This window comes from Condylostylus longicornis, unplaced genomic scaffold, assembly GCF_029603195.1.
Source record: "Condylostylus longicornis isolate FDR11 unplaced genomic scaffold, ASM2960319v2 ptg000040l, whole genome shotgun sequence".
NCBI lineage: Eukaryota > Metazoa > Arthropoda > Insecta > Diptera > Dolichopodidae > Condylostylus > Condylostylus longicornis.
This window is the reverse complement of record NW_026578009.1, coordinates 5,247,269-5,263,385: the sequence shown is the minus strand read 5'-3', so window position 1 is coordinate 5,263,385 and position 16,117 is coordinate 5,247,269. Positions and strand designations below refer to the sequence as shown.

Here is a 16,117-nt window from a genome sequence, read left to right as displayed (position 1 = left end):
TTTTTATTAAAATAGGTTCACATGAGCTCTGTGGTATTTCAACTTTTACTGTAGATTCGACTTTAATTCCTTACTTTAAGAACCGTATTCAGTAATACTTTACATAAATTATACACATTTTTATTTGAAACTGATTTAACAATTACTTAAAAAAATGTTATATTGCCTTAACAATTTAGTTTGGAAAATTTATTTAATTAAAGAAAGGTATAAGTTAAACTATAAAGAACTCAAATTTGAATCAATTATAAAATATTCCGAAACAATTGTCAAATTCAATGTAACAGTCTAATCATTCATATTTAAAATTCAATGAAGCTTGATCACAATATAAGAAAAAGTTAAAAGTTTTTGGCATAAATTAAACTATATTAAAATTTGTAAGAATTGCCAAACTCGCCTTGGGCAGTTACTCTTCGTAATCATAAAATTTTTGATAAAATTTTTTGAAGGATAGTTTTCTCAATTTAATTTTGTTTAATTCAGAATGTTCCGAATTGTTAATCAAATTCTTTCGACTAATATTGTTTGCATTTATTGCAACCACACGAATTTCGTACCACACGTCTTATAATTTTAGTTCAAAATAAAAGTTTTACTATTTGTTCGTTCAAGTGTAATTAAATTTTCTGGTATTCAAAGATTGAATATTTATACACAAAAGTTTTTTAACAAAATATACTGCTAATTAATTTTCTACCCGATAGGCTTTCAGGTGCATATTTACCAGAATTAAAATTTAACTAAAACTTGAGTTTCAGTGTTTCAAATCAAAGTTTCAAACCAAAAATTTTACATTATATTTTAAACAAAACGATTTAGTCATCATATTCAACGTTCAAATACTGTACCCAATGCAAGTATATTTTGCCGCCAATATTGAGTTCCACAATGCAAATAATTTGTCGAATAATTTGTCATTGCTACCAAATGAAAATAATTTAAATACGCAAATAGGGGGTTATTACAATTTCTCAAAACATTAGTATTTCTCAGGAAAATTAAAAAATTGTTCATGTCATAAAGAATAACTGTTATAAACCCTGTTTAACTTTATATTAAAACTATAATCATATATATTGTAATATAAATACGAGTAATAGTAAAATACTAACTAGCATAAAAGTAATTGTGAATGTGAACTGCAATTATAAGGGAATAAAAGTTTTGTTTCTAAGAGATGCACCATAATTAAGTTGCAATAATTGCCTATATAGTTATTGTATACAGGCTTTTGTTGAAAGTAATTGTTATTTCTCGTTTCTTATATATATGTACACATAAATGTATGTGTTTAAGGTCATAATAATATTATGTGGTATGATTGTATATGTATATGTGTATAACATCATTTTCGTCGTTTGAATTTTTTATTATTCTTGTTGTTGTTATTTTTTTTAGAAATCGTAGTAATTTTATTGTATTCTATAGCATTTTTTTTCTCTATTTCATTTTTACTTTAATTCTTTTTTTTTTATCTTGTTTAATTATTTTTCATTTTTTATTTGTTAATTTTTTTTCTTTTTCTAATTTTACTTATTTTCTTTTTATTTTTTGTTTTGTTTTTTTTTTATTTCATTTTTTGTTTGTCATGTTTTTACCTCACATCCTGTGTCTTTGTCTTATATATAAGCCAAAATATTATATATAACATTATTATATATATATATATATATATATATGCATTTATATTATATGTTGCGTATCTTTATACCTATTATGTATATGTATAAATGTATATATTTTTACACATATATTTAATTTTTCATATAGAAAAAAAAATTATACTAGCTATTAAAGTGAAAATAGTGAAAATTTTATCACATATTTTTATATATGTAGAAAAAAAAATAACAAATAGCAATAATTTTTATCGTTATACTAATTTTTTTTTTGGAAGGATAACAACATTTAACTATTATTATCATACTATTATATTTTAACTGTTTTTTGGAAAAAAGGAAAAATTCAAGGTTTCATACTACGTCATTATGATAACGGAGTAGAATTTTTATATTCTCAAATATTTAAATCTAATTTTTTAAATTACTATTAAAGATAACCCTTTTAAGTTATTCGAAATTAGAGAATGCAACGGAAAACTTTATATATATGGGAGTGCAATCCTGAACTTATAAAAATTTCCTTATATTTTCATAAAAACTATCTCAATACTCTATTTGCATAGTTTCTCTATTTAAATTCATAAATATTTGTTTATCGTATTTGGAATTTCAAATAATTTGAGAAATATTTAAAAATATTCAATTTTAAAGGATCGCCGAACAAGTTTACAATATAAGATTTCTAAAATTAATATTGAATCTTACATTCGTTTTTTTAACAATATTTTTAAGAATTCATAAAAATAAAAATTTTGTTTTTTCCTTTGTTCACTCCTCGAAGGAACATAGTAGATGCTATTATAGATAGTCATGACCCACTCAGGTCTTTTAGCCTGCTGTAGTTCATTAAAATATGATAGTTTTTTTTAAATTCTTTAAAAGTGTTTCCTTTCAATTATAATCTTAATACTTTAAATTTTACATTTATCATACCGTTATTATTATAAATTAAGTAGTCTTTAATAACTAGCACAAAATACACATTAAATAATATTAAATAAGCAAACGCAATTTTGTAACAGAATGTATCAAATTAAAATAGAATTCAATTGGTCGGGCCTTCTATTAAAAGAACCCTAGAGACGATTAATTTTGTTGTAAATATGATGAATCCTTAAAATTATTCAAAAAATTCGAAACTTATACAAATGTTTTTATATACTTACCAAGTTTAAAATAAAATCACATCAAACTCATCATATACAATTTTATATTTGAAAGACAATTTCAATGAGTCAATCTTTAATAGATATGAGATGGAAAATAAAATGAGATGGAAAGGGAATAAAATAAATTTCTTTTGTTTCAAAAAATATTTTATTTTTAATGCCATAAAATTTAATGACTTGTACGTATATATATTTATATGCGTATACAGATATATATCGTATATTATATACTACACCTTATATAAAACTAAAATTAAATTGAGTAATTCGATGAGAAAAGAAGGGACCAGAGATTTTATGAAATATAAAAACAATAACATTTTCTATAATACGAAAATTTCACTTCATTAATTTCTTCTTTTTTTTTTTAAGAAATCTTAATATTATATATAATATTAATATAAAAAAAAAGGTATAAAAATATTCTTAAATAAACATAAAAATTATTATCTTAAATATTATAGAAATAAAGCTCATAAACTTAAGACATATATAGAAAAGAATAGTTTTTAACTATTTTTTGAAAATAATCTTAAGAATGGTGTACACAAAATATTAGAAACCAATTGGTATTATTCTTTTGTGATGACAATAATTTTTGTGAAACAAACATCTACACCAATTTGTGCCATGTACTCGTAAAATATGTGTATACGCAAATAAATAAATTTGGATTTACATGTACAAAAATTTCCTTAAATAAGATCCAGTTTCCATGTTTTTAAAGCTGGAAGTTTTTATGAAAATTAATAAGTATATTCTCAGGTCAGGATTAAAAAGGATTTGTTGTAATTCTATAATATTGTCTAGCAAACAATTAAGATATTTGAAGTCTTTTTGACGTCTCTCATTTTAGCTAAATTCAGGTATTAATGCTTGGAAATCACGTTGAGTTTTTCTAATACAAACAATTAGACATCGGAATTGTATTAATACAGTATCGGTACACAATTCAGCAATCGCCATTTATATAAGCTGAATTCCGGATTATTATATTATTATTACAATTTCCATCTCAGGGATAATACAAAACATTCTAGTATTAGCGTATGATAGTCTTAGTCAATTTCATAATTATTAACCTCTGTTCTATAGTCTTATAACCTTACCCGGTATAGAATTTTTACTTTTAATTAAAAATTGTATTACAGTTCAATAGATTAGTGTTTGCATATACAAATAATTTTATATATTTCTATAATGTAACAAAACTAATTCTATTGGATTAAAGGCAACCAATTGTTCTTCAATATTTCCTTTAACTATACAAATTATTTAAACTACATTGGAACTAACAAAAACGAGAAAAAAATAGAGTTGACCTTGTCAACTCTGTAATACCCGTACGAATTTGTTACCCTATGTTCGAATAAATATGCCATAACTGACTATGGGACAGACTATGACTTTAAGTTGCCGTATTACCATATTAATTTATGCAAAATTTCAGTACTGTGTTTTTCAAAATACTGTGTGTGCCAAACTACTATTGAAGTTGTATGGCAGCTACCAGAAAGAGCCAAACAATTTTAACGAATTTTATTAAGCACATCGGCCCTACTTATATATTCACTTGTGTGAAATTTCATTACAACAGCTTTTAGAGTTTCTGAGATATAGCCAAATAAATTTTGAAGTTGTATGGCAGCTAGCCGAACCAGTACCCCGATCATGTCCAATTTAAATAGGGTTCTGGCACTTACTACAATAAATCATTTGTGAAAATTAGGTGAACTTGGCTCAATTAGTTTTTGAGTTATCGTTGGGACGGACGGACAGACGTACAGACAAAGCTAAATCAACTCAGAATTCCACGCTGATCAAAAACATACACTTGAGTCTATATCTAACACCGTTATTTCTTAGCGTTACAAACGGTAAGGCAAATTTAGTATACCCTTCGAACATACGTTCGTACGGGTATAAAAAATACTTTATGAAGAAATTGAGTAGCATAAATATGAATTAATTACTTATGATAGATTCTTGATTACAGTGGAGAATTTATTAATAAAATCAAATTTGAATTCTAATTATTTTTATTGTTGTAGTTTTATTAATAAAAATTAATACTCAAGTGATGCACAAGTACTTAAAATGAGCTGCATTTTAACTAAGCTAATCGATTTTCCAATATTTTATCCCAAGTTTTATATATTCAAATGCAAACAGCGAGAATTAAATTTCTTTTCTAGACTAAAATCAAGGCCCAGGAGGTAATTAAAACGTTTTTGCTTAAGCACGCTTAGATTTATTGAATTTAAGAAGAAATTCTTGCATTTTCTAATTCATAATAGAAATTTACAAATTTATTGCAAAAATCCATTCTCATTATTGACTAATTTAAATACCCCCATAAAATTTTATTAAGACATTTTGTTGCAATAGTTTCAAACGACTTTAATTTCAAAAATCCCTCTGCTATCATTGTAAAATTATGTCTTTCAGCAAATTTTGCATTAACACTTTCAACAAAAAAATTTCCAATTACACAATTACGACTATATACGAAATATACTTTACCTCACAAAAATGCTATATATACCACAAAGTATAACTTAAATTTATTAAGTGAGTAAGTTAGTTAGTTAGTTAGTTAGTCAACTTAGTTGGTTTAATTATATTGATTCTTGTTATTTTCAATAGGTACCTGTGTCTGACACACGGAAAGAATCCTCTTTTTTTTATGGTTCTACACAAAAAATACAAAAAAAAAAAATACCAAAATAAATAAATAGTTTTATAATACAAAAATAAAAGGAACAAAAATAATAACATAACATATAACATAGCATAGCAATAACATAGCATAGCATAACTGCATACTTTTAACCTTTATGTGTGTTATTCTCCTATAAAACTAACAAAAAAAAAATAACATACTTTATTTTTTCTCTTTATAGTTATTTTGTTATTTCTAGACTGTCAGGAAATTGTCCCATATCCATATTTCTTGTTGAAATTCCCCAGAAAAGACCAAAAAAAAATGTATATCTAAATATATATATATAGTTTTAAGTTATATTATATATGTCCACTGTCTTCTCCAATTTTTACTGAAATAATATATATAAGGAATAATAAGAATAACAAGAGAAAAAAAATCACATAATATTATTTATCCTGTGTGTAAGATCATTAAGTAACTGATTTATTAGCGGTCGCACAAGAGTTGAATCTTTTCTTAGGATTTTTTAAAAGTTCTTTTATTTTTCTTATTGCTTTCTTATTTTCTCATTTTTTATAAATAAGGTTTATTTTAACTGGCATCTATATATATATATATATATATATATGTATGCAGGTCAGGGGTAGTTAATTTTTATTTGCTGCATTTTACATATTCGATGATACTAGCTCTATAAGATTCATTTGACTTAATGTGCAGCAACATTTCGTTTTTTATTCCTACTTCGCTCCTGGGAAGAGTATAGGGCTGGTGCAAGATAATATAGATAACAACAGTTTCTTACGTAATTGAGCTTACTAGGGAATTTACAAACCGAAATGTTGTAATATTGTAATAATCTGGAAGCAAGACCATCATTTTAAATGTTAAAGTTTGTTGAACAAATCTCTTAACAACTGCCATGATACTTTTTACAAATAATGCAATTAAAATTGTGATCTGAAAAAAAATTAATCAATTTTTGTTTTTTAAATATTTTTGATCTAAAGAGGTGGACCGAACTATATCTCCGTTTTTCTTCTGAAACTTTTCAACATGAAATGAAAATGTTTACTATTTAAGTTGAGTCGCTACTCTCAATACCGATTTTATAAATGAGTTATTTGAAATAATCTGAATGTTATTTGAAATAAAATAAATTTTAGTTAGTCTAATTTGTGATACAAGCTCTAGAGGTATGATTTAGTACACTCTACCAATGGATTGGGAATGAAAACAAAATCATTACTTTATCACCTAACTTATCCACTATGATTAGATTTTAAAAATTTATTTGTTAATTAATATTTATTTTTCTTCTAGACAAGTTCGTTCTACTAAACGTTGTATTGAGAAGTCTTTTAGGGCACAAATTTTGATTTTCATTAATTATTGATAAGTCTGCTAATTTCTAATATTTTGATGTTATATCTTTAAGTCAAAAATAAATTTCGATTACAACAGTCTCGTCATTCTATCTAATATTCTAATAATAGGGGCTCAGAAGTCAACCGGCCTAACCCACATAAATTTTTTACCGAGATTGAAAAATGAGATTTATGTTATGATTTTTTCGAAAAGAAAACAGTAAAAGTTTTAGTTTTCGCTTATTTTTATGAAGATGTCATTATTTTTATAATAAACAAAAATTTTGGGAGTAAGGGTTAGAACACTTTACTTCTGATCCCCTCATATTGGGTTACACAAACAGAAGGTTCTTAATTACACATCTCTATACAAAATTTATTTCTAAATAGAACTTTTTGTTACAGTATTTTGTTATAAAGGTTCCAATTCATAATTTGTTGGTTTTTTTTTATTACTGTTTTTGTTTTATAGATTTAGGTTCTTTAGGAACAAAAGGCAGCACCATACTCAATATTATTATTGTCAGTGTCTTATTATAATGTAGGCATATTATATATTGTCTCATTTATTTTGATTTTCTTCAATTTTATTTATCATTATTTTCTTGTATAGTGTGGTATAGTAATATAATGTTGGTTTGTTTGTTTACCTGAATCCTCCTGCTGTTTCAGCATCTGTTTATTATTATTTTTGTATTTTAATTTTTATTCTTAAACGTTTAGTTTTTATTTTTTTTGTTTAGTATATTGTTTTCCTTGTTGTTTTCCTTTTATTATATTATAGTTTTCCATTGTTTGATTTCAAGTGGTGGTTGTGTACCTATGTACCAACATGCCTTTAATATGAGATCCTTCGTGTGAAACTGGAGCTGAAATGTATAAATCATTGATTGAATTTTTTTGTATTTTTATTTTTTATTTTTATAATATGCTCTTTATGGTTGTTTGTATAACTGCGTTTTTATTTATTTTTTTTTTTGTTGAAAAAATATTTTGACGGAAGATTTATATAATGGTAAATTTTCACTTTAAGGAATAAACCATACAATGTTTTGATGATTTTTTTTGTTGTTATTCTTCTTCTGTTGTTGTCCTGTGTAAAGATATTTTTAGTGATAAAATTTTTGTAATACCTACTGCTATTGTGACATCACTAAAATATTTGTAGTTTTCTCTGTTGTTCTTTAAGTTTTTTTGTTATTTTTTTAGTATCCTTATTATAGTAAAGTTGTAAAAATATTTTCTGTGATTGTTAATAATTAAAATGTATTTTTCTAACAAAACATAATATATATATAAAATTCTTATCATAAACCAATTATCCCTTCAAATAAAGAAACAAGAAAAAAGGAAATTGAAAAGTGAAAAGAAGATGAAAATTGAAATTGACAATAACAGAAATTTGCCAAATTTGGTCCTTATAAAATTTTAATATTTGAATTGCTCTCTCTTAATTTTAGTCTTCTTATGTCAATTTATACTTGCACCTTAGAGTTGCCATATAAATATCAAAAAAGAAATAATTTTTGTTCGGTTTTCCAATTTGATACTAAATATTTAACTTCTGCTTTTATGTTTTGATTATCACTATATGGTATATTGCAAAAACCATTATGAAATTTGTGAGCTCTCCACACTTATGCCAAAATAAGAATGGTCGATCAATATTAATTAAAGTTCAGGTTAAGATAATTTACAAAAGGTGTTTTTGAAATTTCTTTATTAACAAAGATATACACTATAGACCTTTGAGGTGTCACTCTTTTACAATGGATTAATTTAGGTTACTTACAAATATTTTCTAACTACTTAAGAGGAAATATATATAACTTAACTTAGTTGAAAATTGACACGTTCCTATTGACACCAATGTCTTTTTTCCTTTTCCTAAAATACATATACCTTTATTAGCTTCCTACTCTATAGTTACATTTGAGTTCCATTATCTTAGATTCAAAAATTTGGTATTACTTTGTTTAATTTGAAGACTCCTATCTCACCGGGTACTCCTTAAATAATTAAATTTTCCATTGTGAATTGAATAAAATATTGATATTTTTCCATATAATTACATTTTTTGACTATTTTTAGAAATAAGAGTGATCAGATATTAATTGACGAAAGTAAAAATAAAAGTTCTAAAGGAGATGAGTTAAAAATGAGGTAGTCAATCATATTTTTGAAAATAACAAGTTTAATATAACTTTAAAGTCTATGTACCTAATACAAAACTATAAATACATACATATTGAAACAATTCTGCTATTTTCATACAATTTTGCATATTTTTAGGGGAAAGCTTAAAACGATACTTTTCAATAAATTTCTACTGGGACAAATATTAATCAATGTGTTAATTAATTTAGTTAAGGAAATAGATTTAAATTTTATAGATTTATAGACTTTATTTTTATGGAATTAGAGCTTTTTATTCGATTAAAAGCTCTGGTTTATATTAAATTTGTGATGAGGTAAAACAATCATTCAAAAAATGTAATTATTTTGAGGTTATTAACAACCCAACACTTAAAACTTGAATTTCTAATAGCCCCCTTAAACACAACAAACCTGAATAACAAATTTATTTAAATGAAATTGTCCGTCATGACAGGATGGTATCCTTATTTTTTATTTGACTTCTTGATTTTACTTTAAGAAAAATTATTTTCTCTCTTTTTTTTTTTCATTTAAATATTTACGGGTGGTCATTATTTGTTTTCATTTGGTTCTTCACTAATATAACTGTAAAAATTAAATAAAAGGATTTATTTCTCATTATTTTTGTAAATTAAAAAAAGAAAATATTTTTATTGTTGTTATTTTCAACAATGGTGATCTATTTAACCTTGAAATTAAGGATAACAATAAAGAACAATAAAATTGAATTACAAAAGAGATAGAGTAATAAATATTTGCTTTTATAAAATAAAATTTCTTTATTATTTATGACTTCTTGAGGTTTTGTATTGTTCGAATAAAAGTACAAAATTTTAAAAGATAAAAATAGGGCCTAGAAAATAATTGATTAATTTTAAGGATTTTAGTTTTTTTTTTTACATTATCATTCTGAAATTAATTCTATGAATAAGAAACACAATAGGATCAATTATCGAATGAAGAAAAAAAATTGTAAATTAAATGGTTTTTAAGTAGCGCCAAATTATTAGTTTTTATTTACCAATATTTTGGGTATTATTAATTTTATAAGATTGATTTTGATCTCAGTTTTGAGTTGATTTAAATTGATTGTATATTGAAGAAAATTTTCGTTCGAAATCAGGGAATCATTTGAGAAAATAAATTTTATGTTCGCTATAATAACTTTAAGGCAACCTATTGGTCTCAATGATTTTTTTTTGTGAAAGCATTTCTTAATTTCAAAAAACAAAATTATCAAAATGCTGTAGTTGAACCTGGAGTTCTATATTTATTGAGATTTCTTACTTTTCCAGTTTTCTACTTATTCAGGTTATTTTTCCGCTTAAAGAGATTTTTTTGAAATCCAGTAGAATTTCCGAAAAACAAAGTCGTACAATACTTTTTTTTTGTGTTCTTGTTTCGATAATTTTTATGTTAAACGTGTGTCAATCCGAGAATTTAAATATCACCAAAATTAAAAAAAAGAAAAATGGTACACTTAAAGCGGTAATCATAAAAATATTCCTTTTATTGAGGTAAGTAAAAATGTACTGAAATAGTGCACAAAATTTACAAAATTTATTGCATTATTTAAAGTACACAGACATTCCTCTCAGAGAAAGAGATTTTGTTAGAAAATTCAAGGGACCGGAAAAATGTAATTCATTTAAAGAAGTTGAATAAGAATCCAGGTACCTCTTATTCAGGTTCTACTGTATAATTAATGATATTCCGCAGTATCTATGTAAAATTATTTGAAATTCCTCAGAAAATACATTACGAAATTCTTATTTAATTGCTTACATTAAATACGCAATGGAAACTTGAATATTTTTCATGTATTAAAATCAATTTTAAATTTACTTTATTGCCTTACATAGAACTTATTCGGTTTAAGAACTCTTATGGAGCATTTTTCTTAAAAATTAAGCTAGAAATATCGATTTTACTGGCAGTATATAGAATAACGAAATAAAATATGATTAAAAAATTAGTATTTCGACTCTACTGCGCCATAACTGTAATCATCTATCCTCTAACATAATGATGACATTATAATTTATTTAAATACAATATTGTGGCTTTTATTTGGCATCAATTCTAGTCTTATTTCTTCTATATATACTTTATGAATTTAAAATTTTAGATTCAATAACCGTAATTATGTTTAACAACATGTACTATCATCTAATTGAGTCATATATAATATATAGACCTTTCAATTTCTCTTCTAATCATTGCTTTCAATCGAAAAGATAATTTTAATTCTGTAAATTAAATCTATAACACCATATTATATTAAAGAAAGAAAATCAATATAAAATATAAATCAATTGATATTTAGTATTCAAAAGTAGTTTATTTATAAAAAGGTTAAATACGAGACTTTACCATAAAATTTTACAGAACAACATTGGTGGTCTTATAATATTCATTACGCATATAATCAGTATTATTAACACCTTTTCTTTAAAAAACAACACCTTAGCTACTTAAAAAGATTTTAATAAAAAATCATGTGGATTGGAAATTTTAGATTTTGTGTGGCTTTAAATTAGTATAGGCTTGTCAGTTTTCTTATCCTCTTAATTCAATTTTAATATACATTATGTATATAGAAATAGTATTTCTGAATAACGAGGCAAAATTTTGAAGTGATGACAATTATTTATATAACAACATACTTAGATTTTTTTTTATTTGATTTACTATGTACTAGAATAGGAATGTATAACAAATAAGAAATTTTTTTCAACTTTAATTTTTGATTTTATCAAAATATTCGCTTGAACCAAGTCGCAATTTGTATATTTAATTTTACATATTTTTAATTAAAATTTTACTCTACTATTGTATTTTACCAGACGTCAAGTATGTAGTATTGAGCATTAATAACAGTGGTATTTTTGGATTATAGATTTTATGTGATGACATACGAATGCGGATTACGGACGCATTATTATTTGTTTTACTGTTATCAATAATAAAGAATACCAGTTGAATGATTTATTTGGCTTATCAATTAAGTTTATACTTTATAAAGTCAACAAATATTATATTTTGAATTAAAAACTTTCTTATTTGTTTTAATAATAGCTTGTTTGCAATATTCATTAAAGGTTCCAGATTTTAACTTATGCTGCATATAAGAATATTGAATTGAAATTGAGCTTTATCGCTATTTCTTCTTAAACCGCACCCTACTTTTGAGCTTTTTGAAATTCAGTATGAATTTAAATTTATTGCAAAGGTTCAATATTCTACTAACTTATGATTATCTTCCAAAATTGGATAATTTAAGAGCTGAAAAGCTCATTTCGTAATTGTTATATTTCGTATTTTTAATATCAAATAATTTCATATAAGGACTGCTTTACAATTTTAATAAAACGACATGTTAATAAAGAATTTCGAAATTATTTAATGCCTTTAAATGTATGTTATTATATAAAATTTTATTTAAAAATTGATCTTCTTTGAATGACCAGCATTTCTTCTAATTTATTACACATTTGATTCCTCGTTTATCTTTTGATTTCGTTTTAACCGCAAAACAAATAAAAATTGTGGTTTTTCACAAAACCCCGTAAGTTATGGGTTATTTGTTTTCTTAAATAATTGGTTAAATATGCTGCTGTGACTCAAAGAATACTTTAACCGAAAAGGTATATAAAAAAGGAAATGGATTGAATATTTCCATTGAATTTTGAGAGGAAATGGTCGCGCTTTTTACATCAAAATCATAAGTGTATTTTTTCTTTCGAAATTTTAAGAATAATTTTAAAATTTTGCAAAAATTCTAAGTTTAAGAAGTTTTGTGTAATTTTTTAGCTTAATCAGGCTAAAATTTAGCAAATTAATTGAATACAAAATATTGAATGATATCTCGCCCAAACGGAGAAGAATTTAGATATTATTCACAAGACGAAACGCAAGATTCTCATTTTCTTTAAGGTCCATTTTGAATTTTATTAAAAACAAGATAATTTTAACACTCTTTTGCAATTTTAATTTCATTGTCGTTTTAAGCTATGCCAATATAATCATGATACGAAATTGCACTTCAAAATCTACAAAATTTTTTTCCAACTACGGCAAGTTTATTATAAACATAGAAAGCAACACTTCAAAATTTGTCAGTTTTAAAACTTTGTATAGAGAAACAATACAACAATGAATTAAATCTGCTAATAAGTCGTATGTTTGAACAGGCAGCCAATTCAAGATTAGAAAATAAAACAAATTTGATAGGCTGGTTTAAAGTGCAAGCAGCATAAAAATTCATTTTCCATTATTATGTCACCACTTAATTACAAGGAAGCGTATTTTATTACAGCTGTGAAATTTTGAAGTGCATCACTAACACTAAATCTTTGATTCAATTTATAATAGGTTACAACCACTCGTAAAGTCGAAGTTACAATTAACCTTTAACTTTATTGTTGTAGTATTATTCACAATATTTTCTATTAGAATGTTTCTAACACAATGGTAACTTAATTTTTGTAAGAAAATATACTTCATTTTTAATTCGATTTGTTTAAAGATTAAAGGTGTAAAAATTTTAATTTTTTATACCACGATTCTATAGCAATTTATAGTAAGTTTTCCATTAATTGTGTATATCCAATTCACTTATTACATAGGCACATATTATAATATTACAATTGCATACACATGCATATTATATTTAAAATTAATTATCACTTTCAGTCTTTTCTAAATGACACTGTGCTGTTTCTTAAAATTTTTATAATAATAATGAACAGAACTGACAATTTGAATTAGGGCGTTAATCAATTTTCCTTGTTTTTTTTAACAATATTTTAATTGCAGATTAGAGACCTTTTTTTTTACTTTATATTCTGTATTAAGGCAAAAACCAAAATGACACATAGCCCTAAATATATTATAGTATACCTGTGGTTCTTACACAGCATAATAACAATCATAAAAATTTATACATATATATATGTATACCTATTTGAAAAGGACACCTGGTCTAATTAATCATTGTCGTCTGCAAAATAAAATAACCAACTAAAAATTGTTCTTTGAGCTTCCATTTATAATACATGAAAATGTCAAGTATAATTTTTGAGTGATTATTAAAATTTAATTTTATGTTTTTTCTTGTTTCTGAAATAATTATATATATTTTTTGTGCACACACGCACATTTTACATACATATATACTTAGAGTTCTTTTAGTTTCAATGATCTGAAATGGAATTTTATGGAAGCAATTGATTTGGAAGAAAATTAAAAATTTCAAAAATAAATTCACATTCTAAGAATTAATTAAGGAATAAAAATTATTTTACAAAAAATGATTTATAAGGATTTTCGTTCATGTCAAAAACAAAAAAAAAATGTTAAAATAAATTTACAGATTCTCGAATTGTCATTGAACTATCGAAATTTTCAAAATTAATTGAGAAATTTTTAGATTTAAGAAAACGCGGTGATTTTAATCCCAAAATATCTTGAGGGTATGTATAGTACCTATCTAACACGGGTTCTGAAATTTACCTAAGATTTTGTATGTTTAATACGAAACCGGAAATTGTAAAAATTGTACATTGCTGTTATACGAAGCTTTAGATTCATACTTATAGTTTACACTAGGAATATATAATTAATTATTATTTAATTATTATGTTATAATTTTAAATTAAATTTACAAATGCAATAAATTTGTCTTTGATAACAGCTAAATTAATTAATTAGAAAATTTCCGTAAATTTATAAATCTTGTTTCAATAATCTCATTTCTTTACTAACGTATTGGTGGTCAATGCCTAATTTTGCTACCAGTCTTTATTAAATTATTAAACAGAAAAAATATTTAAAAAATTATCATAATTGCAAATAATAAAAAAACTCCATAACTTCATTTTATAACAACCATTCTATTTTATCTATACCAGTTATAGAAAATATTCAAATTGTTGTCTTAAGATTCTGAAATTTGTAATATAGAATTACATAAAAGGAAATCTGGATTATATATTTGTGTTTATTTTAAAAATTTTGAAGTTATCCACAAATTAAGTAACGTTCTGAGGCAGAAAATATAATTCCATAGTTTGTTATAAATATTGACAGTTTATTGGGATATTCTAACAAAATATGTTATGAAGATGGGTGAGGGATTCAAAAAAAAAAACGATTCTATTACAATAGTATTTTATAATATTCTAATAATATCGCATTAATTCAGGAATAACAGGAATGAACTTTAAGTCTAAAATATAAATTAATTTCTAAAAATAAAAAATTAAAATTTATATTTAATTAAAAAATAATATTATAATTAATTAAAATCTACATTAATTAATTCATAAATTTCTACAATAATTTCTTTTTTTTTCCAAATTATTTATTTTTTTTCCAGAAGGTCGAGAATGTGTAAATTGTGGTGCAACATCAACTCCATTATGGCGAAGAGATGGTACAGGACATTATTTATGTAATGCATGTGGACTTTATTATAAAATGAATGGACAAAATAGACCTCTAATTAAACCAAAAAGAAGACTGGTAAGTATCTACAACAAATATCAAATTTTATAATAAAATATGAAATATTTTTTCTCTCTATATGTTCCTTTAATTTCTCTCTCCCTCTCTCTCTCTCTCTCTCTCTATTGACTTTTCCTTATATATTGCAACTTCTATTAAAATGTAAGTGATCCCCAAAAATCCTTATTATAATAATTTATCCATTTAAAAGCTCTTTTAATCTCTGTTCGTGTGTTATATCCGAAAAAAGAAAAAAATCTCAAAACCAGAAGAATGGAAAAAAAACACGAAAAAAACAAACCAAAAAAAATCCCATGTATATTAAAATAAAAAACAAATTTATAAAAACTAGTTAATATTCTGTCGTTATGTTGCTACCAATTTATTATAAAACAATCAAAACATAATGTCAACAAACCAACTAACAGCGATTTTAAACATTAAAACAACACACAAGAACAACAACAAACAAAATAATAAATGAACATAAAAAACAGAGCATAAAAAATTAATTTTTTTTTTTCCTTTATTGTTTTACTTTTGATTTTTTGGTGTTCTTTTTGTCTGAATTATAGTAGTAGCTCCAAAAATCCACAAGATACAAATCGTTAATGAAATTTGTCA

General features: G+C 24.2%; 1 protein-coding gene across 1 annotated transcript in view; it reads left to right on the top strand.

Moving 5' to 3' along the window:
- LOC129609542 (GATA-binding factor C) overlaps positions 1-16,117 on the top strand; it is a 212,315-nt gene that overhangs the window by 114,170 nt on the left and 82,028 nt on the right. The window contains exon 4 of the mRNA XM_055521515.1: positions 15,366-15,511. Coding sequence (XP_055377490.1) covers positions 15,366-15,511 — 146 coding nt within the window. The remainder of the gene's footprint in view (positions 1-15,365; positions 15,512-16,117) is intronic.